The following is a 22,316-nucleotide window of genomic DNA, read 5'->3' on the forward strand; positions in this document are numbered from 1 at the left end:
GACCCAGGCATCTGAATTAGGCTTGGTTGCATCCTCACCATAGCGGCCAACCAGCTCCCCGTCTCTCCACTCCTCAACCACAGCTTCCATCGTCGCCCAACAAGAAGCAGAAGACGCTAAAGAAAAGCAAAGAAGAAACTATTCAAGAAACTCTTCTTGCCCAAGCTCGGCTGTGGAGGTCTTCGCTTTCTGGGCAGCGACCAGGGCCTCTGGTCGCTGCCGTGCGTGTCAACCTCAAGCTACAAATCCTCAGAAGAAAAGTTGACGTTGGCGGCAGACTTGAGCGCGGCGAAAGCGTAAGCGTGCTCGTGCGTAGTGGGTGAGCACGAGCGCATCGACACGAGTTCTACCGCATCGAGGCCTTTTAGTGGCGCGAGGAATGACGGCTGGGACTGCCCCTGGTGCGAAACGCGCAGCTGAAGCCGGTCGTGGCCGTGGTGCTCGGCGGCGAGCCAGGGCCAGTTGCTGATGCTCATGGTCAGCTTGGAGAAGACGGTGGTGACGTTGAACGACAGGGGGCGGTCGAGGGTCACGCTGGTTACTCCGTGCCAGGTCCATTTATGTCCTATCTTATCTGTTTCAGGGCTGGTGCCGGAAATGAGGTACCCAAGCCAACGAGTAGCAGGACAAGAAGAAAGCCCTGGCGTGCAAGCATCCCGAGGAGTGTGCTGTCGGCTTGGCGCACTCCGTCTGTCTTTGGGTTGTTCTTATCCATTCTCGGTCCATGAGGTGCCCCGTGCAGCAAATTAGTCAAGAACCAACTACAAGATCTCTTCTTGACAGGAGTAATATTTGCTGCTGGTCAGAGGTCCTCTGACGAAAAGTTGATGTTGGCGGTGGACTGGACGGCGGCGGCGGTGAATCGGGCTCGTGCCTGCCGCGTGAGCACGAGCGCGCCGACCACGACGGCCACCACGACCAGCACCGCGACGGGCACCAATACGGAGACCGACACGATCAGGGCCGTGTTGTCGTCGCTCCCAACCCCGTTCCCATCTCCTCCGCCGTTCTCCTTGCCCTCGAGCAATACCCCGAAATCTGTGGCGTGGTCGAGATGAGTCAGACAGAGAACGAAGAGCGAAGAACAAACGCGAAGAACGAAAAGCGAAGAGTGAAAAGGGTACCGGGGTCGTAGACGAGGGTGGAGTTGAAGTGGCCGAACGAGAGCACGAGCTCGGATGTGGTGATGTTCAGCGCGAAATCGACCTTGCTTCGCTCGGCCCCGAGCATTGACAGCGCACTCGTGTTGGTCACCACCACCTGGCTGTCGAGCTCCACCGCGTCCACCAGCCGCACGCGCCGCACCAGCTGGCGGCCGTTGAGCAGCTTCTCGATGAAGGGCGGCAGGGCCTGGCCCGTGAGCGTGAAGGTCTGCACCAGGCCGTTGCTCTCGTTGCCGGCCTGTAGGGTGCCGTTGAACGGTGGCGTGATGCGCAGCCGCACCTGCAGGCGGTCGGCCGCGTGCTGCTCGGCCTCGAGCCAGGGCCAGTGGGAGATGCTCAGGGTCATCTTGGAGTAGGCCGGCGTCGTGTTGTAGGCCAGCAGGCGGTCGAGCGTGATGTTCAAGGACCGGTTGAAAATGTACAGCTGCAGCCGGAGCGTGGCGGGCTCCGGCCGCAGCGCGGTGCCGTTGGGGAATGCCAGCCGGCACGCGTAGATGAACGACTGGCTCGCGTTCAGCGCGTTGCTGTTCACCCTGCTCCACGTCCCTTTGTATGCGTGTGCGGTAAGTGTGTGTGCGTGTGGGGGAGTGCGGTAAGTGTGTGCGGTCTGTGCGTGCGGTGACAAGGTGTGTACCATTGACGAACGTGGCCGGAAGGGTCACGGCCCCGCTGGCGTTGATCTGCGCGGCCCGGATGAGGCGGAAGCCCAGCACCGGCACCGGCACCACCGTCCCATTGTCGGCTGTGTGTGTGTGTGGAGTTGACCCAGGCGCGGCGTGTGAGCGTGACCCAGGCACGGTGAGCCCCGAGAACACCGAGCGCCGAGGAGAAAGAATGAACGAGAAGAGAGTATCAAGGCGACTCACCTTTGGGCAGAATGTCAACCTGCGGCGCGGAGAGATTGAACCGCAGCACGGGCGCGAGCCGGACGGTGGAGCTAACGTTGGAGAACATGAAGCCCGGGCTGGCCGACGCGCTGGGGCTCGGGCTGGGTGAGGCGCTGGGACTCGGGCTTGGGCTTGGGCTGGCGCACAGCCCTGCAGAAAAATAATACATAAATAAATTTTATAACCCTTCACTCCATCTATTGCCATGTACTGCACTCCGGCATCAACACGTACCGAAAGCGACGAGGCTGAGCAGGAGGAGCAAGTGAGCAAATGGATGAAGAACCTGCGTTCGCCACATCGACTCCATCGAAAGATTGGCCACGTTGCGGCTCTAGTGTCGGAGATGTCGTCGCAGGACCCTTCCCCGCAGCATATAAAGTAAACCAATCAGCAGCCCGTGATGAACAGGTGTTCGTGCCTAGTAACGGGGACTGCAATTCATTTATTAGCGCCTATCAGGAAAGGGAGCAACAAACTTTGCATACACTTAAGGATATTTTTCCGGATTTACGGTCGCCCTGCCGAACGTGCACCGAGAAATAAGTCAGGTAAATCTGTTTCTCTGCCATTTTTCGCGTTGTCGACGACTAGTCGTCGAGCGAGGATGGATGAATGAACAGTCCGCGTCAAATGGGAGAGAATTGAGGACGATGAGCAACCTTTTGAAGAGGAACGAGGGGGCAACATCAAACAGGAGCAAAGCGAAGTAGCCCAACTGCAGTGGAGAGGCGAGGTGCTGCTGGTGAATGGTGAAGCAATCCAGATCAAGTGGTCAACGCTACAGCGCCAGTTCCTCGAAGTCCTAGGCCCGCTCATCCACACCCATCTTCTTCATGGAATGGCCATGCTTCAATAGAAAAGTCATGTATGTTGCTGTGCAGGCAAACCACGTGCTTAGTGTTAAATGGTGTGCAAACAAAACTTCAACTAACAACCATACCTTGAAGAACAGGAACAGAACGGGCATTTGGACATGGCGCGAGGATGAAACACGTCGTAGAGTCCAAGCATCTTCATGAGCGCCTTCAGATCACAGGTAAGAATGGGCTTGAGCAACCATTCCTTTTCTCCAACCACAAGCTTCATTTCGACAGCAATGTGGTTGACCGCCTGCATGTTGTGCAGAAGAAGGGATGTTACTATGCAGTGGCAGGAGCGGCAGCATGTACATTGGTGTGTGCGTGCAGGTGTGCGTGGTTGCATGTGCATGTGTGTGCGGCGGTGCATGTGCGGCGGTGCGTGAGTGTGCATGGGTGCATGTGCAGGGGTGCGTGTGCAGCGGTGCGTGTGCGTGGGTGTGCGGCGGTGCGTGCGTGGCGTGTGCGGGGGTGCGTGTGCGGGGGTGCGTGTGCGTGTGCGGGGGTGCGTGTGCGTGTGCCTCTATGGTCGCCTGCAGCTCTGTTCTCAGCTCCTCTTCGGTCTCTCCGCCGATGTAGATGGTGCACACGTGGCAATTGCGCGGGGATTTGATCGAGGCGAGAGCTTCGCCTGAATGAAGAACCTGAAAGCCGCCAAGCTCCTGGTGCGTTCGCTACCCCGTCACCACCGCTCCATCAAACGCCATTTTGAGGAGAATAGGTTCAGTCGCAGGTGATGATGGTGGATGGCGGCTGAAGTGCCACTTCAAGTAGTCGATTAGTGGTAGGTGGTAGCCTTGCCCACTTGTTGGAAGGACAGGCAGAACTGAGTCCATCTCCTTGCGCTGTTGGCGCAGTGCGTGCAGGGAGCCTTGCTTGGAGATCCCAAACGTCCTCACTGTCTCTTCCCACGCACGATCTGTACCACCCGCACCACCACACCGCCGGCACACCATCACGCCGCCGCACCGCCGCACCGCCGCATACACGCACACGCACCCCCGCACACGCACGCACCGCCGCCACCACCGCAACGCCGCCACACCACCACGCCGCCGCACCCCGCACACACGCACACGCACCGCCGCACACACATGCACACGCCGCCACACCACCACGCCGCCCACCGCCGCACCGCCGCACCCCGCACACACACACACACACACGCCACCACCGCACCGCCGCACCGCCGCACCGCCGCACCACACATGCACTAAGTAAGCTTATGATTAACCCTGCCTTGCGTCCATCATGTACCTGATATCCTCATCCAATCCTTGTATGCCAGCAGTTGGCGAAGGTTGCTTTGCCGCCCTGTCAAGCTCGGTGCGCGCCTCAGTAACCGCTTGACGCAGTTGCTTGTTCGTCTTGAGCTGGTCAACAATGCATTCTGTGTACGTGCTCTTCTCACCATATGCTGCCTGTGTTGCCTGTTGGGTGTGTGCACACCTTAATGCCACACTCCAGCACCAACCTAATGCAAAGGGACTTACCACCTGCAGGATGTGGCCACGATCTTCTTCCCAGGAGTTGTAGTTCTTCAAGTTCTTGTGAGCATTGTCTTGCACCAGTTTCTCCTTGACCACCACCAGCCACTCATTGATCTTGTTGTGCTTGGTACATTTCTTCTCTTCAAGCTCTCTTCTTGCTACTTCAGCATCAGCATCTCTCTTCCACTTGTTGGACAAGCGTTGCTCTGCTTTGTCACAGCCAGCACAGCACATGTGTGTGCAGTGTGCTTTTGTCTGCAGATGGTGTAGCAGGTGTGAATTGTTCTGATATTGTTTGGGACATGTGGTGTGTGGGCAGCAGATTGGTGTTGGATGAGGTTGGTGGTGTTCTGTGCTGTTGGTGGCTGGCACAGCAGGAGTGGTCCCTGTCAGTGCCACTTGTGGCTAGTGCACACAGAATGCATTAGAACAGAAGAGATGAACACAGGCAACAAAAGGCTAGGCTACCTCAAGGCAACATGGGCAGGAGACTTGGCAGGGTACAATGTGTTTCAAATGTTCATGACAATTCCATTCAGTGGTACATGAGTATGCTGGTCGCTGGCCATTGCACAGCAAGTGAGTGCACTCTGTGTGGCGACACAGGTGGCTCATGACTTTTTGAACTACAATGCAGTTAACCCAGAAAAAGTGCAGACTGGGAGGCCCACGTCAGCACCGTTGGCGCCAATGATGTCGGCACGAACTGACCAATCGTAATTCGTATCGTAATCAGAAAAAGTGCAGACTGGGAACAGAAAGCCGGAGTTTCCAAGTGCAAGGACTCGCAGCGACAGCTTTTTTTTTTAGGATTGGTCTGAGAATTTCGAAATAATTTCGAAATAATAATAATGTCGGAAAAAGGCGCAAACAAAAAAAAAAAAAAGGGACCAGCACCATAAAAATGCTGAAGGGGAGCAAGCAGAAGGCACTGAGTGCGAATAAGAAGGGGAAGAAGGAGCTTGCCCAGAGCGCCTCGGGCGCAAAGGACACCAACATCTCGCAACAGCCCTCTGCCATTGAACTTCTCTCAGACGAAATCTTGTGCGCCATCTTCGGTTGCCTGGACGACGGCATCGATCTCTGCGCCGTCGGTCTCGTGAGCCAGGCCTGGCGCCGCCTCGCCCACGATGACACGTACCTCCCAGTCCTTTTCCTTTTTTCATAAAATGGAAATTTTATAATCTATTTCAATTATTATTAAGATATTAGTTTTTTTAAATTATTAACAAATTTTTCAGGTTGTGGAAAGGGCTGGCGGTCAAGCGCGGGTGGGCGCTGCCGGGTGGCGGCGCGGAAGCGGAGGCTGGAGCCGGTGGCGAGGACTCTAGTTCGCACGGGAAGGCCACGGCGGCGGCCAAGGGAGGCAAGCGCAGCAAAGACCACCAGCGGCACCGGCCCAGGGCCAGCCTGCAGCGGGCCAAGGCCAAGCTGAGCAACGACGACTCGTATCTCACCAAGGGCCGCACCGTGGACGACGACGATGACAACAACGACTACCGCGACGGCGACGACGGCGGCGTGGGCGGCGGCCGGTGGAAGGAGTGGTACGTGCAGACCCTGCATCGGCGGGTGAAGCGCAGCATGCGCGAGTGTGGGGGCGACGACGAAGAGGCTCGGTGGCGCCACATCATCGCCAACGACGCCGACAATGACGACAACGCCGACGGCGACGAGCGCGACAGCGAAGATGACGATGGTGATGGTGATGGTGACGACGATGTGGGGAAGAGGCAGCTGCGACGAGAGGCGCAGAACAGGCGCGAGGCGGCGGAGGAGCGGGTCGGGTCGTCGGGCAAGTCGTACAAGGTCGACACGGCGGCGAGCAGTCGGGAGGACTTCGTGCAGCTGGTCAAGGAGAAGGCCGCGCGGAGCCTCACCAAGGTCGAGATACGCGAACAGGAGGTCGTGCTGGCCCAGTTCGCCTGGGTACGCGTGTGTGTGTGTGATCGCACACGACCATTTGGCTAGGCATGAAACTCACATGTGTGCGTGTCGTGTGTGTCGTGTGCTGTGTGTGTCGTTGATTGCATTATTGCAGGACACGCCGGTTCAACAATTCGGGGCGAACAAGGACGACCTCTACATCGTCGGCGGAACGCCCTGGGGCCTCGTGAACTACATGCTCACAGAGCTCTCGTCGCTCGGTACCACCACCTTTTACCACTCACACTTGTTGGCGCTCCACATACACGTATATTTATTTACACACAATATATGAATAATTATTTAGTATTATTATTTTTTGGCGAACTGACCCTATGATAAATTAATTATAAATAAAAATAACAAATTAGTATTATTATTTTCTGGAGAACTGACCCGATCAACGCTTCTTTATCATCACCTCAGACGACCCGATGGTCACGCAGTTCCTTCTCACCCACCAGTCGTTTGTGTCCAGCGTTGAGGTGCTCCGCATGCTCGAGGAATAGTACGTGTGGGCTCGCTCATTCTCGCTTCTTTGCTCGAGGCACTCGCGAGTGTCTGACGTACACTCGTGTTCTCCGTCTTTTGCCCAGCCTGTGCATCATGCCGAGGGGCTACTCGCGCGACTATCAACTCCTGTGGCGCAAGCACAAGCTCGCGCCCGTCCAAAATATGTACGTATTACTATTATTATTATTTGTTATTTTTATCATTTGTTTTTTATTGTTATTTTAGTTGTTTAATGTGGCTGATATCTCGTGCGTGCCCACGCAGGGTTGTCCACGTTGTGAAGTGCTGGATCAAAGAGCAGCCCTGCCATTTCAGGTGAAATATTTCTCCATTCGCGCACGACCGCACACGCACAGGTGACTGACGCCGCACACGCACACGCACACGCAACAACAACACACGCACAGAACAGATCCGGTGCTGGCGGCGCGCATGCAGGAGTTCCTGGAGTCGCACCTCACCTTCCACCCGCTGGAGAAGGCCTTCCACCAGCTCCTGCAGCAGTACATCGCCGCCCTCAAGCCCACCGACCCGCTGCGTCGAGTGGTCATCACCCCGCGCGTGCACTCCGCCGTCGCCACGGCCACAGCCGCGTCTACCGCGTCGACCGAGGGAAAAGAAAACGACAAAGAAAAAGGAAAGGAAAAGGAGAGTGGTGAAAAGAGCGACGAGGGCGAGCCAGAGGCGGGTGGCGGGGAAGGCCCCAACTGGCGGCTGATCGACCTGCACAAGACCAGGCACGTTTGTGTTTGTGTGGAATGTTGCCGACACATTCCTTGTGCACAGCTCGGCTGACGTGTGCTTGCGTGCTTGTGTCGCTGCAGCTCGAAAAAGATTGCTCGGCAGATGGCCCTGATCGCCTTCGATCTCTTCGCGCAGCTGCCCCACGACGAGCTGCTCAACATGCGGTACACCCCCCTTGTCCTTCAACATCATCCTATGCATTCCTGACGTGCGTGTGTGTGTGTGTGTGCGTGTGTGCGTGTGTGTGTGTGCGTGTGTGTGCGTGTGCGTGTGTGTGTGTGTGTGTGCGTGAAGGTGGAAGCACCAACCGAGCACGTGTCCGAATGTGCGACAGCTGGTGGATTTTTTCAACATGGTGGCGGGCTACGTGGCCACGACCATCGTGATGGAGAGGAGCATGAAGCCGCGCGTCAAGATGCTGGAGAAGTGGGTCGACATCGCCAACCACTCCTTCAAGATCCAGGTATGGACCTATTCACCCTCCTTCCCACTCTCCCGTGCGAGTGCGGTGGTGTGCGTGTGCGGTGGTGTGTGCGGTTGCGCGTGTGCGGTTTGCGTGTGTGCGGTGGGCGCGTGTCCACGATCTCACACACGTCGCGCCTTCCCGAAAAAAGGACCTCACATCGACGCTCGCGATCGTTTCTGGTCTGGGCTGTGCTGCGGTCCATCGTCTGAAGAAGACCCGGCAGGTACGGACACCACCCGCACTCGCGCCAGAGCCCACAATGGCAATGATCGCTCTCACACGCACGGCACACGCACGCCGCACGCACGGCACACGCACGACGGCGACGCGCGCAGAACATGTCCAAGTCGGCGGTGAAGACGCTCGAGGCTCTGACGCAGATGTCGACCAGGCGGCGCCTGCGCGCCCTCGCGGAGACTATGACGCCGCCGGGCGTGCCCTACTTGGGCATGCACCTGGTCGACCTCAGGTCTCCTCCTGCGCACTCCTCTCTCTCTCTCTCTGTGTGTGTGTGTGTGTGGTCGTGTTTGCTGACACTTGGCCGCACAAGCTTTGTGAGCGATGGCTACACGCCGTTCCTCAACATGGACTGGGGCGACAAGACCTGCGTCCACTGGTACTACCACTGCATGAACGCGCTCGTCATCAAAGAGGTACCACATCGCTACACTCATTCATTCACAAGATCACAATCTCTCTTCTTTTTCCTCACACACCCTACTTTCTTGTTGATCAGATGCAGGGCTTCATCAAGACTGGATTCCACTTCAAGCGCGACCCTGCGCTCATCGAAACCCTGTGCTCGCTGCCCTATCTCGCCACCGAAGACGCCTACCGCCACTCGCTCACCGTCGACGAAACCATCGAGCAGTAGGCATATCCGGATGTATTTCTACGATCAATATAAAGAAATTCTCTATGTTTATATATTTAAAAATAATATAAAATATAAAATATAACATGTAGAGACTATTGGGTGAACTGGGTGCGCAGCTGGGCCAGCTCCTGGGAAAGAGAGATGTGTCAGACCAAGGCCAAGAAGTGGTGAAGGGGGTGCGTACGGGCGAGTTGTGGAACTCGTGGAGCTGGGCGATGAAGTTGGAGTTGGGGTCGGCCTCAGGGCGCTTGGCTTGCACGAACTTGACGGCCTCCTCCACGCCCATGCCCCGTTTGGCCATCATATACGCTGTAGCACGCACATCAATCGTGCAGCAAAATATCAATATATCACTAATCAAGAAACACATAGAAGAAATTTCACCATACCGACTACGACGGTCGTGCTGCGAGACTTGCCCTGCGCGCAGTGGACCACCACGTTGCCGCCGCGCTTGCGGGCGTCTTCGATGAAGAGGACGGCCTCGGTCAGCGTGTCCCACGGCTGGTCCCGGTACAGCTTCTGGTCGTGCGTGTCCGTCCACTCCAGCCTGCAGCCCTCGCCAACGTTCAGCAACGATCGTTGTTTTTCACAAACCTTTGTGCACCATAGCATGGCACTCAGCGTGGGAGGCGCACCTCATGAAGACGACGCCCTGCTCCGCGAGGGCCGGCAGCTGCTTGGCCCAGCCCACGAAGAAGCTCCCGAGCCCTTTCTAGAACAACCCCATCATCGTGCGCGCACAGGTCAGCCAGACAGCTGTGTAGCACAGAAAAGAGGGCAGAGCGTGTGTGGCGTACGGCGGCGTTGATGACGTGGGTGATGCGCCGCGACTCGATGTAGGCCTTCCCCGACGCCATGAAGCCTCCCAAATGCATCTCGCCTGCCCAGCCACGGTACGCCTTAGCTCGTGCGTGTGCCGTGTCGTGCGTGTCGTGCCTGTGGTGTGTCGTGTCGTGTCGTGTCGTGTCGTGTCGTGTGCCGTGTGCCGTGTGCCGTGTGTCGTGTGTACCGAAGCCGTTCTCGGCGGGGAGGATGAGGTGGCCGCCTTGTGCGCCCTGGGCGTGTGCGATGGCGACCATGATGTCGTCATTGCTGACGGCCTCCGCCCGGTGGTCCCGCACGCCCTTGCCGCACTCCGTGCAGCGATCTCGCCTGAACGGGTTCGCAGCGTAGCCTGGAGGTGGACCCGCGCAGACCCTCACCCCCTTCAGGCCACGCCTTACGACGATGAAGATGAAGAGATGAAGAGAAGAAGATGGTGAGAGGCGTACGTGAACAGTTCTGCGAGAGACCGGAAAAGGTGAGCTGACTAAGCAGCAACTGCCTCTGGTCTTCCTGGCCGGCCTCCATCTTTTATATCTCTTCTTCTGTGCATTTCTCGGCCAAAATCATGAATAATTGATTTTATTTTCAGTGCAGCGGCCGTTCGTAGAACTGTGCCGCTCTGTACAACTTCTCTGCTTCTTCGTCTTCTCTTCATGATCACACCACTTCCGGTTTGATTCAGAATGTTGTTGTTCGCTGCTGTTGCTTGCCATCATGTTCCTCTTGTCCTGTTCAACAGAAAAAGCATAAGGAAGGTGAGTTGAGTTCACCACACACCACACACACCACACACACCAACATTGCAATGGTGATGGCGACGAGCGGACGTACGCGTGTCGATTTGCTTGGCGATGGCCTGCATCCACTCCAGCTTCTCCTGCACAGAGTCCGCCTTGAGATGCAGCACGCGACCGTCCTCCTCGTCCGTGAGAACAAAGATCCTCTGCGCGTCCTCCTCGTTGCCTGTCGACAGACAGCACACCATCAATTGCGTGTGCGGTGTGCGGTGGTGTGTGCGGTGGTGTGCGTGTACCATCGTAGCTGTCGATGGAGATGGCATCGAGGAAAAAGACGCGCTTGAACTTGAATTCCCTCTTTCTGATGTGCTTCGTCTCCATCAGCAGGTCGTTGAAGAGGAAGAGCAGGTGCCTCGAGAAGGAGAGAGGGGGCTGCTTGTCCGCGGCCTTCACCTTCCGCCACTTCGACGGGAATGCAGAGCTCCCGCCCTTTCCTGCAGAAGCCGACAAGAACCGGGTCAGCGCAATGCCAAACGTGTGTGCGCGCCCGCGTGTGTGTACCATGAACAAGTCGCACGCCCATGCGTCCCTCCATGACGAACCGGCGGCCGATTCGATCAAAGATGGATAAGTCGCCGTTTCCGATGAGCCCTGCGAAATGTGAAAGGGGCGGGTGAGTCGAGGGATGGCTCTATGCTCCTCTTTGCCTGCTCTTAGGGTACCCTTTTGTATGAGGAGCAGCTTCTGGGTGTTCTCCTCCTTGCGCTTGCTCTCGTTGACGTGGGTGTTGACCTCCTGCACGGCTTGCAACAGGTTATGCAGCTCCTGCGCCTGCGCAGAGTCTTGTGGGGTGCAGTTCAATATGTCCTGCATCACACACACACACCCGCCAAAGAGAGGTTAGAAAGCTGCAATCGATGCAATTGGGCAGGTTTCAAATGTGGGCGCCCAACCTTGATCAGGAGCTCGTAACGAGGCAGACGTTGAATAGGCTGACGATCGAAAGAAAAAGGAGTTAATATATACGTTGCCCTTGGACCGTGTGCGTGTGCGTGTGCGGGTGCGTGTGCGTGTGCGTGTGCGTTGATCGCACCATGACCAGGAGCGAGGACAGGGTCTCGTTGGTCTTGCCCAACTCTGGATGGGAATCTTGCCGAGACAGGCTGGCGGGTACCTCCTGGCGTTCCTGCACAAGGTTGTCGTCCACACGTATGAGTACATTGTAACCTCGAAGAAGTTACAGCTCTGCCTCCACCGGCACTGTGTTGTAGGGCGTGTGTACTTTGATGAATTCGGCAAATCGGCGGGAGCGGGCGGTCTTCTGAGTGAGGAGCTCCGTCGCCTGCGGGAAGTTGTTCACATACTGCGTGTAGATCTGGCCAGGCGCGAGACAGCGAAAGATATGAGGAAAGAAAGATGAAGATTATGATGGGCAGTGATTGAGCTCAATAAGAAAGGAGTACCTTGAGATAGGGAACAAAGGAGCTCAGCGCCGGCGTGAACGCGGCCGAGCCCTGGAGCTCGATGAGCAGCGTGGCATGCAGAGTGAACATCGTCGTTATGTCCCTGCTGAACAGGGTCTGTTCACACCGACGATGACAAGAGCGAGGAAGAAGCGTGCAAGGTGAGGAAACAAGAAACGACACACCACTCCCTTCATCAGGCGCGCACCTCCATCTCCTCTGCGGAGAGAATCTCTGCGCCGTTGAGTAGCGCCTCACGCAGGGGCGTCAGGTAAACCTACAAGCAAGCAAGCAAGAAGTATCAGGAATAGAGCAGGGGCGTGTGGATGATTTTCAAGTGAATGACTGGGAGTACCTCGACGATGGTGCGCAAGCTGTTGACGTAGGCCTCCTCGGTGGTGACGAACTCGTTGATGATCTGGCTTCGCCGCTCCATGAAGGCGCGCTTGATTTCGCTGCTCCCGTCGATCTCCTCCTTCGCCTCCTCCTGCAACACTGTCAGCCGAGTCTCGCCGCTGGCGGCAGCCGCGCAGTAGTTGTCCACAACGCGTTCGGCGTTGAGCCGCTCCACCACGCGCTTGAGCATGACCTCCTTCCGCTCAAAGTCCTCGCGCGCGCTGGCGATCTTCTTCTCCAGACGTCGCTTCTTCTTCGCTTCACCGCCGATCATCGGCTGCGCCGAGATGCAGCTCTTCAGCCGCTCCTTGGCCCGGCTTCGGCCTCGCTCGCTGGTGGTGGTCCTCTCCGGCTCCGCCACGACCTCGCCCGAGCTCCTCGCGGCCGTCGCCTTTGCGTCGTCGTCATGCCGGACGATGATGGTGCTGCCATCGCTCATGTCGCTGGCGTCGCCCATGCCGCTGTCGCGCTTGTCGGGCTTGACCTTGGTGGTGGCGCCGCGCCGCGCCGCGGCTTCCTCCTTGACCAACCGCTCGCGGTGGACGCGCTCGTGAGCCAGCGCGGCGCGCAGCTGGCGGATCTCCTCCTGCTGCTCCTCGACGCGGAGGGCGAGGCTCTGGGTCTTGGTCGCGAGCCGCCGCGCCTTCTCCTCGACCAGGACCTGCTTGGTCTTGAGGCCGTCGATGAGCACCTGCTGGAACCGCACCTTCTCCCTGAGGTCCTCGATCTCTCCGCCTAGTGCCACCGATGCCTGCTCTCGGTCGCTGCCGCCGCTACTAGTGCTGTCTCGGCCTGAGATCGGCTCTACTCGATACAAATTGGTGGATGATGAAGGTGAAGGGTTGATGTGGGGAAGATGAACGTCGTCTGTGCTGCATATGCTGCTGCACGCGCTGTCCTTGGGTCTGTGGCTGATCGACTCCCTCTGCTCCTTGATCTTGACCAGGTCCACTATCAAATCCTCCATTTGGGCGATGGTGGCCGTCGCCGAACGCACGGGCCGCTTGTGGCTGCTCATCTCTAACGAGCTGCTCCCTCCTCTCGCGACAGCATTCATCAAGTCTTCAAGATAGAGCAAGATTGAATTAGAACGATTGGCAATTCGATGGTGCTCTACTCCGCAGGTGCTTATGGCGTACGTGTTCACAAAGATGGAGAAGGGGCTCAAGGCTAAAGCGCCTATGTAGTGCGTCAGCAGAATGCACCACCAGGTGTTCTAGCCAAACATCTTGCGGCATGGTGTGGCTTGGATTGGAGCCAACACACCGACAGGGACACAAACGGCCAAAGGCCTCGAAAAGTGCGCGAACGACCGGCACGACTACAGCACCGTGCACCAAGCTCCCACCTCACATACAGGGGACCTGGCACCAGTGGGTGGGAAGTGCTACCGCGTAAGTCGTCTCTTTGCAACTATGTGGACCTCAGTTCACACTCAACCTCGTAGACTGACGTTGAGAGCAAAGAAAGTCACATAGTTGGAAATCCTGTGTCAAGCCAGCTAAATATGCTGGTTTGCTAAGAATATGTAAGGTATCCACATCAGCTGGGTGGGGACCCAACCCAAACTTACACTTGATTGTGGTCTTGGAAGCGGGCCAGCTGTTGGTGGAAGTTGTATGAGTCGATGCGCACGATTTGGCCGCTCAAGTCGGGGCAGGTCATGATGCCCGCGGCCACGACGCCGATCTGAAGGTGCGAGGCCTCGATGATGCCGGGCAGCGTGGGAGCCGACCCCAGGTCCTCCTGCTTCTTGACGTAGACCCCGATCCGCAGCTCGTTGACACGCACCGCGCGGTCCTGGTGCTCGGCCCGCGCCACGGTGCTCAGCCCGAACACTGCAGAGGAGCCCACCGTCACCAGTCCCGTTCCCGGCACCATCAAGGCCTCTCCCAGCACATCTGCACAATCGAGCCACCAGGTCATGTTTGTCCGCATACCATCGCACATATCAAACTATCTGTTTAGATTGATGATGTGCGGTGCTCGCACGTACCGGTGATGATGGTGTAGGAGGAGCCGGCTTTGTCGCCGAGGATGGGGAGGAGGGTGGAGAGTGCGACGAAGTGGGTCTCCACTGAGTCGCGCATCTCCCTTCGGAACTCCTCCACGGAACGCTCCACCAGGGGTCCTGCGTTGGACCACGACCCCAGCGAGGCCAAGACGTGGTCCACCCCGTCAGCTTCGTCGATGCCCTTGACCCGCTCCAGTACGCGCACGAGGCCCTCCTTGGTGCCCGCATCGTCGTGAATGCACACCAGCTTGCCCCGCTGCTGCTTCCCGCCGGGCAAGTGGTGGGTGAGCCAGGCCTGCAGGGTGTCGAGTCGGGCCTGGGAGCGGGAGGGCACCACCACCGTGGCACCCCCGCGAAGCAGCTGGTACACCGCGCCGCTGCCCACCACGCCGGCCCCGCCCAGCACCAACACCACCTTCCCTTCAAGCTCTGTCTTGTTGCTCGCCATCAGCTCTGCTGTTTTTTCTAACAGTTGTGGAAAGGTGGTCGTTGTGGTACGATCATACGAGCCTCGAGGTTGGCGTCATATCGGAAAGCAGGTGAGATTTGTGGTGTTGGCGTAGCATTCCAGACATAGCGACATCCCACACATTGTATTCGAAAATTGTTTGTTTTATTTGTCTGGGTTTGGAGGGGGTCGCTAGCCGGTGAGGTTGTTGTTGATGAAGTGGATGACCTTGCGGAGATCGAAGACGACGCCGTTGTAGGTGATGGTGTCGTTGGTCAGCAGCTCGTCCATCAGCTTCGACAGGTGCATCTCGAAGAAGTGCGGCGGCGAATCTATGTGGTGGATCACCAGGTTGATCGAACCTGCAACACGCGCACACGACACGCACGTATGATGATGATGATGATGATGATGATGATGATGATGATGATGATGATGATGTGGACGAGAAGGAGTGCGTACCAGGGGAGGTGCAGGACATCTTGACGACGCCGTCGAGCCAGGTGCGGCCCTCCTTGCCGCCGCCGGCACCGCGATCCGTGCTGACGCGGAGCGGCATGCCGCCCATCTGCTCCTCCGACACCGCGCTGTAGCCCTCCGTGCTCAGGCCCTCCATCTCCCGCGTGGACACCGTGATCACGCCCACCTTGGCCAGGTCCCTGATCTTGTACTTGAACGGACCAATGATCGGCCTGCACACGACGCACGACACACGACACACGACACACGCGGGTGGGGAGTGAGTTTCGGTGCGCAATCCTGTGCTACGTAGGAGGTGGACGGATTACCGAGACTTGATGCGGGCGAGGAAGGCCTTGAGCTGCACGTTCTTGAGGTACTCGGTGTAGATCTCCTTCTCGTCGACCAGCCGCTCCACCTCGCTTTGCAGGTGCTGTCCAAGAAAAAAAGAGAAAAGAAACCCAACAGCGTTCAGCACGGGCTGCGCAGACGATTGCTTCGAAGACGCAGAAGTTGTGTACCTCCAGCGACTGAAGCATTTCGATCTTCTCCGTGCACAAGAACGACAGGTAGATCCGACGTCGTTGGTAATCCTGCACACAAGCCACAGAAAAAATGAGATCGCCGCACACACCACTGCAGGCGCACACGCGCACATGACACATGACACGCACCTGCTCCATCTGGTAGAGAAGGTGGGCGTAGTTGCTGGCCTTGTACTCCTCGGGCAGTCGTTTGAGCGAGTAGATGAGGTCGTCGAGCGAGATGAGCAGCTCGTCCTGCTCCTCCTTCTTCCGCTTCACCCCGTCGCCCGTGATGCTCATCATCGTCACAATGCCCACACCTAGACGTGTGTGCGTGTGTGTGTGTGTGCGCGCGCGCGTGTGTGTGTGATGTTAGCAATGCACCAGAGTGAAAGAAAAGATGAACGCTTGCGTGTACCGTTGGTTTTGGCCCTCTTCTTGACCTCCTGCAGCATGCGGCGCACGTTCATGTGGGACCACCGCGGCTGCCCGTCGGAGTGCCGCCGCTCGGCCTCAGTCATGCCGTCGTCGATGCCCTTGCCCTCTCCGTCGACGGCCCTCTCCTTGTCACCACCGTCATCATCGCTGCTGTCCTCCTCGACGCTGCTCATCCGTCGTCGCTGATCGGCCGCGCTGACGTCATCCTTGTCCCGCTCGTCGTCCACCTCCTGCTCCTCCTCGACCTCCTTGCCCTTGCCCTTGGCGGCGGCAGCGGCGGCGCTGCCGGCGCTGCTGCTGCCGCGCCGTCGCTTGTCGGACGCCGACGACTCCTCGTTGACGGCGTCGCGGATGGCCGTGCTCTTGGTGGGCGACAGCTCGTTGCCGCTGCCCAGGCCCATGTACTTGGGCGACAGCGGCACGTCGTCTTCGTCATCGCCTGTCCATCGATGCGTGTAAGCACCGCACACGCTAAGACACTCACGCACCACGCAACTGGTGCGAGCGATCGTACCGAGGATGTCGTCAAGCGGGGCGAGCAGGTGCAGCACTCGGACCAGTTTGTCCTTCACGTCGTTCACCAGCTTCTCCCGTATGTTCACATCCGGCTCGTCGCCCTCTGTTGCGAAGCAATGTGAATGGTTGTGTCAGCGAGCCGCACGCACGCGCAGCAAGCAAGCAAGAAAGAAAGAAAGAAAGAAAGGAATTGAGGGAGGGGCTTACTAGATGGCGGCTCGTTGGTGATGTGCAGGAGGAGGTATTTGTTGTTGCGCTTAGGCAGCAGCTGCGGCACGGGGAGCAATTCTTGCACCACCGACCTCAGATCGCCATCCTCCTCGTCCGTTGCCTGAGAAGAATAAGAATAGAAAAAGAAAAGCAAACCACATCAGACACACCGCACACGCACACACGCACACACACACGCACACTCACGCACGGGGAGAATGTGTGGTACCACATCGTCGAGTTTGCTGGAGACGAAGGTGACGAGTCTGTACAGTTCGTTGGGGGAGATGGTGATGGTCTGCTCGCTCCGCCCCACCTGCTGGTTCTTGCGGAAGTAGGCCTGCGGGTCGCCCACGTTGATGAGCTTGTCAAAGTAGAACTGCAGCACCGATTGGTTGTCCTGGAGCACAGCAACAGCAACACAGCGACCACTCGTGAGCGATCCAGCACTGCGAACGAATGTTGTGCGGTGGTGCGTGTGCGGTGGTGTGCATGTGTCGCGTCAGGGTACCTTTAGGAATACGTTCATGGGCACCATGAAGGGTTCCTTCTCTCCGAAGGGGCACCTGTTGGCCAGATTTTGCAGCACCTTTGCAATCTGAAAAAGCGGACGTCGAGAGATCGTAAGTCTCGACACACGCGCACGCGCGCACACATCACCGCACACGATGACACATGTGAAATAAAACGGGAGAGGGGTGAGGGCGTACATGCAGGAGGTTACGTCGCACGCGGAGGGAGAGCGTGTTGGCGTTGGTGAGGATGCCGTAGAACTCGGGCGTGATGATGGCGGGCGAGTAGAAGCGAAGGAAGATGTAGGACCCCAGCAAAATGTCCCGGTCCTCCAACGTCGATTCGGGGAACTTCTCCTGCATCATCCTGTAGAGAGGCACACACCGCACGCACCAATTGACAAGCAATGGTTTAACTCCTATTAGACGACTACCACTTCTAGGTCCGAGCGAGAGCGAGACGTACTCGGCGAGCTGCTTGGCGAGCCATCGCATGCCGAAGGGCATTGTGGAGAGACCCTTGATGATGGTGTTGAGCACATACTTACACAGCCAATGCAGCTTGTTTTGATCTGTGAACAACCAACACAGGCGCAGGTCGCAGGTGTCAACGACAACAACACAGCGCTGCAGGTCTGTGAAGCGAGGCTCGGAATAGTAGCGTGAGGCGTACGTTTGCGAATCTTCTTCTTGACCCTGGGCATCTTGCGAATATCTGCGATCTCCATGTTGTAGACCTCCTCCTCTTCGACCTCCCCCATTTCTATGTACAACTGTGTTCGTCGGCGGCGCAGGTGGTTAGTTAGTCAAAATTAATTAAACCCAACTCGCGATGAAAGAACGAACCTTTTGGGGATCCAACTCCACGTCCAGCTTGTCGTCGTTCATGATGGAGGACAGGGCCTCCTTCAGCGTTTGCACCAAGTGCAATCGGCCGCTCTGTCGTCTGTACCACAACACAACGAAACGTTGAGCCTCAAGCGCAATTGAGGTGTGCGTCGTGTGCGTCGTGTCGTGCGTGGCGGGCTGGGAACAGATTCAGCGTACTTGGTATAGGATGAGATGAGGCGAGACACGAATGTGGTGCCACGGAGGAAGTCGCGTGGATGCTTACACCGTTGGAACTCCGAGTTCATGATGCGCTACACACACATCAGAAAAGAACGGAGCGCGTGAGTTGCTTTCAAGGCCAACGCAAACACAGAGCCGGCTGCCTACCGAAACCATGGAGAGCAGGAGGGCCTCCTCCGTGCCCAGGCAGAGGTCGGAAAAGAGAGAGAAAGTGATCGTCTCCACCAGATTGTCACCCTGCACCAGCATATAGTGTCACTACAAAGAACGAAAAGCGACGAAGAACAAAAAAAGAACAAAGAAATGGGCAGCAGTCGCGTGGGGTGACGTACATCGGTGAGCGAAATGAAGCGAACGACGCGAGACAGGTACTGCGGCTGCGACCGAATGATGGAGACGAAGTGCTCGTATTTCTGTGTTGTGTTATGTTGTTAGCACCGCATGGGTTGCTAGGCCTCCCGACCAGACCAGATGATCGTAATATCTGTGGCTGTGTCTCTTAGAAGTGAGTGGTGGCCACGTACCTCCTTGGCGTTGCCCAACGGGTTCTCCTGCTGCTTGCTTTCGTCGAAGAACTGGAACACCTCCTCGTACTCCTGCTCGAGGCTTTCGTCCTCCTCGGCGCGGCCATCGAGCTGCATCTTGCGGGACTTGATGATGATGTTGATCTTGCGGTCCAGGTTACGCACGGAGAGCGACAGCAGGTGCCGCTGCACGTTGGCATCGCTGATCTGCTCCTGCATCTCCTTCACCGTCCGCTCCTCTGCAACATTAACAACAAACATTAAATATTCAAATATTCAAATGATTGCGTACATGTTAACCATGCTTAAATAAAAGAAATTATTATATTGGCGGGTAGGTAGAGGTAAACGAATGAATATTACGTAATAAATATAATAAATATAAATAGAATAGAATATTTCGTTGGTGGGCACCTTCTTGGATGATGCTGGAGGTGGCGACCTCCTTCTTGAGGAGGGCCTGCAGCCGCATGACTTGGCCGCCCGCGCCGGCACGCGAGGCCCGATTGAGGTTCGAAATCACACTCGACGACGTCACATCTCGCAACAGGAACTAATCGTGGAGAGCCGGTCTTAGTTTGTCTGCAGCGACATCACACACCACCGCACACGCACACGCACACGCACACGCACACGCACGACCGCACGACCGCACGACCGCACGACCGCACGCGCAGTGAGGCGCGGGTACCTTGCGGATGGAGCGGAGCTTGCGGGCAAAGGTGATGGCGGCGGCGATGGATTGGTCGTTGGTGACGTTGTTCTGAGCGTCGGTGAACTCCTGGCTGAGTTCGGCGATGGTGATGAGCGTGACCTTGGTGAGCTTGTTGAGCTTTTCGGCCGGGATCTGCACGTCGGGCGGGAGCTGCTGTATGCGCTCCATGATGTAGATGAAGTTGGTGTTGTCCGGTCGCTCGAACTCGTGGAACTCCGTCTCGCTCTCCCAGATCTGTTGGTCAATGCGACTCGTTAGATCAGCTCTGCTTAATTCACGTCCAGTGCGGTGGTGTGCGTGTGCGGTTGTGTGTGCGTGTGGGTTCATGTCGTGTGCGCACCTTTTTGATGTCCTTGATGATGGAGGCCAACGAGACGATAGAGTAGGGACTGAGCGAGCTGTTGCCTTTGGACAGTACCGAGTGGACCTCGTTGAGAAGCTCGCGAATCTCCTCGATCGCCTGGTCGATGCTGCAGCGACGTTCATTAGCTGAATTCTTAACTAATACTAATAAAAAAATAACAACAAATAAAAACGAATAATAATAATAATAAAATATCGCACCTGTCCAGGAGTTCAAGGTAGCGCATACGGAGCTGCTTCTGGCCCGTCGAGAGGGAGCGCGCCTTGAGGTTGCTCAGCGAAGACGAAAGGCGCGGGTTGTGGTCCATCGCCTCCGACGCCCCGCTCTCATCGTCACCATTGCCGACTGTCAAAAACAAGACGCGTGTGAGTTGTGCACGCAAGCGTGTGCGCGGTTGGGAGGGAAAGACAAGCAACGTACGCATGCCGCCGTTGCTGATGTGTGATCGGAGCACGTTGTATTTGAGCAGCTGGTGCTTCCCGCTCTTGTTGTTGGAGTCGCTTTGCTCCTCCTCTCCCTCCTCCAAATACTGCAAAAGTTCACACAACCGATGCACGCTCAGTATTCAACAGCGAAGGCTCCGATCGTTGAAAACAAAACGAAACAAAAAGAAACGAAACGCATGTGGGGAGTGAGCGTACCCGCTCGAGCGCCCTGAATGACTGTACAATGAAGAACGCGTCTCCGATTGACCGCGTCTCCGCCAGGTTTTGCTTCATCGAACCCAATTTGCACCTGCGATGAGCACCACAGACCAATTACAACATTTGATGGGTAAGTGTCGCCCATCATGGAGGCCGTTGTTCGAATTCGAACGGCTGCAGCGCACCTGATTTCCAGGAGGGCCATGTTGTTGATCTGCTTCCACATCAGTAATCGCTCCTCCTTGGTCTTGCACTCGCGCTTCAGCTTGTCCTGTGTTTTTGTAACCACACACACACACACACACACACAACACGACACACGATCAGATCGTGTTGGTGTAGGCGTATGCGCGGCAGGGGCCACGACGCACCTTTTCGAGGGACTCCCAAACGGCCGAGTTGACCCTCTCCATGGTGGGCAGGATGCGGTAGGAGGTCGAGGTCTGAATGGTCTTGTTGAGGTTGGACGACGACGATTGGGCGACGAACGGCGGCGGCGAGGCCGACGACGATGACCCGTTGTTGAGGCCGGCGCCGGCGGTGGCTGAAGGCGACGAGCCGAGGGCGGGCGCGACGGTGGCCGTGGTGGTGATGGTGACCGACGAGAAGCGGTGGATGTAGAGCGACATCTCCTTCACCTTCTCCTTGAGCTGGTCGTCGATCTTCTGCCGCTTTTCGATGTTGCGCTCGATGTCGGTGAGGCTCGTCGCGATGCTCTCGTAGGCCGTCTCGCCGGCCTGCCGCAGGTTCTCCAGCTTGCCCTCCTTCATCTCCTTGTCTGACTTGAAGATCTTTGTCGCGCCGCGCTTGCGGCCTTCCTTCTCCTTCTCTCTTTCCTTCTCTTTCGCTCTCTTTTGCTTCGCTTCTTTCTTTACGCGGCTCGAGGCGCTGCGCCAGGAGAGCTGCCGCTTGATCTTGTCGCGGTTGCTGAGCTTGGGCTCGCCCGAGGTGCCCACGGCGGCCATTTCGCCGGAGGTGCGCGACTGGGAGGAGGCCGACGACGAGAGGGTCGAGTCGGACGAGGACAGCGTCGCGCTGCTGTCGCTCTCGCTGCCCGACGAGTAGCTCGCGCTCGACGCGATGCCATTACCGCCGCCGTTGCTGCCGCCGGGCGAGCCGGTCGCAAATACGTCCTTCGTCGCCCGCCGGCTGGGCGGCGAACCCGTGAGCGACCGCAGCGACGACGTCAGCGAGCGCTTCCTGAACGACATCACTTCCTATGACCTGCAGAGGTGCTGCATGTCAGGACAAATAACCATAAAAAAAATGTGTAGTTATTGATTTAGTTATTTAGTTATTGATTTTAAATAATCTATTCAAATTCAGCCTTCAAACCAATTGAAGATTTCCGGCAACGGTGGCTGTGTTACAATGGATACCCGTCAAACGGTAAATCAGGAGCTGATTCGAGCTGATGGGTGACCTCTCCATCATGAGGACATGGCTCGCCCGTTTAATTTGATGTTTGTTTGCCGATCTCCCTTTTCAACGTCGTTCTTCGGGGGGGGGTACGAAAACGAAGACGAA

The 22,316-nt window shown here is 57.0% G+C and overlaps 6 protein-coding genes across 6 annotated transcripts; 1 reads left to right on the forward strand and 5 right to left on the reverse strand.

Moving 5' to 3' along the window:
* Positions 1-802: 802 nt before the first annotated feature.
* Positions 803-2,351, reverse strand: ACA1_055570 (uncharacterized protein; the record flags this gene model as incomplete). Its single annotated transcript, XM_004344144.1, has 7 exons — positions 803-1,038; positions 1,125-1,709; positions 1,798-1,905; positions 2,030-2,048; positions 2,116-2,200; positions 2,285-2,298; positions 2,337-2,351. 7 exons carry the CDS (start codon positions 2,349-2,351, stop codon positions 803-805), a joined length of 1,062 nt encoding a protein of 353 aa, XP_004344194.1.
* A 2,953-nt stretch (positions 2,352-5,304) lies between these two features.
* Positions 5,305-8,923, forward strand: ACA1_055580 (RasGEF domain containing protein; the record flags this gene model as incomplete). The annotated part of the gene is made up of 13 exons (XM_004344145.1): positions 5,305-5,537; positions 5,642-6,329; positions 6,442-6,547; positions 6,753-6,834; positions 6,923-7,003; positions 7,104-7,154; positions 7,247-7,580; positions 7,674-7,747; positions 7,878-8,046; positions 8,198-8,272; positions 8,385-8,518; positions 8,600-8,702; positions 8,792-8,923. 13 exons carry the CDS (start codon positions 5,305-5,307, stop codon positions 8,921-8,923), a joined length of 2,262 nt encoding a protein of 753 aa, XP_004344195.1.
* A 95-nt stretch (positions 8,924-9,018) lies between these two features.
* On the reverse strand, positions 9,019-10,279 carry ACA1_055590 (dual specificity phosphatase, putative; the record flags this gene model as incomplete). Its single annotated transcript, XM_004344146.1, has 7 exons — positions 9,019-9,054; positions 9,111-9,235; positions 9,316-9,476; positions 9,565-9,641; positions 9,727-9,809; positions 9,939-10,103; positions 10,201-10,279. 7 exons carry the CDS (start codon positions 10,277-10,279, stop codon positions 9,019-9,021), a joined length of 726 nt encoding a protein of 241 aa, XP_004344196.1.
* A 153-nt stretch (positions 10,280-10,432) lies between these two features.
* Positions 10,433-13,368, reverse strand: ACA1_055600 (RhoGEF domain containing protein; the record flags this gene model as incomplete). The annotated part of the gene is made up of 10 exons (XM_004344147.1): positions 10,433-10,482; positions 10,586-10,717; positions 10,788-10,985; positions 11,053-11,142; positions 11,214-11,358; positions 11,585-11,677; positions 11,774-11,866; positions 11,955-12,071; positions 12,163-12,231; positions 12,310-13,368. 10 exons carry the CDS (start codon positions 13,366-13,368, stop codon positions 10,433-10,435), a joined length of 2,046 nt encoding a protein of 681 aa, XP_004344197.1.
* Positions 13,369-13,919: 551 nt separating this feature from the next.
* ACA1_055610 (oxidoreductase, short chain dehydrogenase/reductase superfamily protein) lies at positions 13,920-14,812 on the reverse strand (the record flags this gene model as incomplete). The annotated part of the gene is made up of 2 exons (XM_004344148.1): positions 13,920-14,251; positions 14,347-14,812. 2 exons carry the CDS (start codon positions 14,810-14,812, stop codon positions 13,920-13,922), a joined length of 798 nt encoding a protein of 265 aa, XP_004344198.1.
* A 192-nt stretch (positions 14,813-15,004) lies between these two features.
* On the reverse strand, positions 15,005-22,000 carry ACA1_055620 (GTPase activating protein Sar1, putative; the record flags this gene model as incomplete). The annotated part of the gene is made up of 26 exons (XM_004344149.1): positions 15,005-15,174; positions 15,275-15,504; positions 15,601-15,704; positions 15,793-15,864; positions 15,946-16,115; positions 16,214-16,672; positions 16,748-16,852; positions 16,957-17,080; positions 17,189-17,359; positions 17,471-17,557; positions 17,670-17,838; positions 17,938-18,043; positions 18,145-18,244; positions 18,318-18,417; positions 18,519-18,613; positions 18,690-18,779; positions 18,875-18,955; positions 19,067-19,305; positions 19,481-19,619; positions 19,758-20,015; positions 20,122-20,251; positions 20,346-20,490; positions 20,566-20,674; positions 20,787-20,880; positions 20,975-21,060; positions 21,161-22,000. The coding sequence occupies 26 exons, from the start codon at positions 21,998-22,000 to the stop codon at positions 15,005-15,007; spliced, it is 4,473 nt and encodes a 1,490-aa protein (XP_004344199.1).
* Between the last annotated feature and the right edge of the window lie 316 nt (positions 22,001-22,316).

Source organism: Acanthamoeba castellanii (genome assembly GCF_000313135.1).
Source record: "Acanthamoeba castellanii str. Neff unplaced genomic scaffold scf7180000084594, whole genome shotgun sequence".
In the NCBI taxonomy this organism is placed as follows: domain Eukaryota; phylum Discosea; order Longamoebia; family Acanthamoebidae; genus Acanthamoeba; species Acanthamoeba castellanii.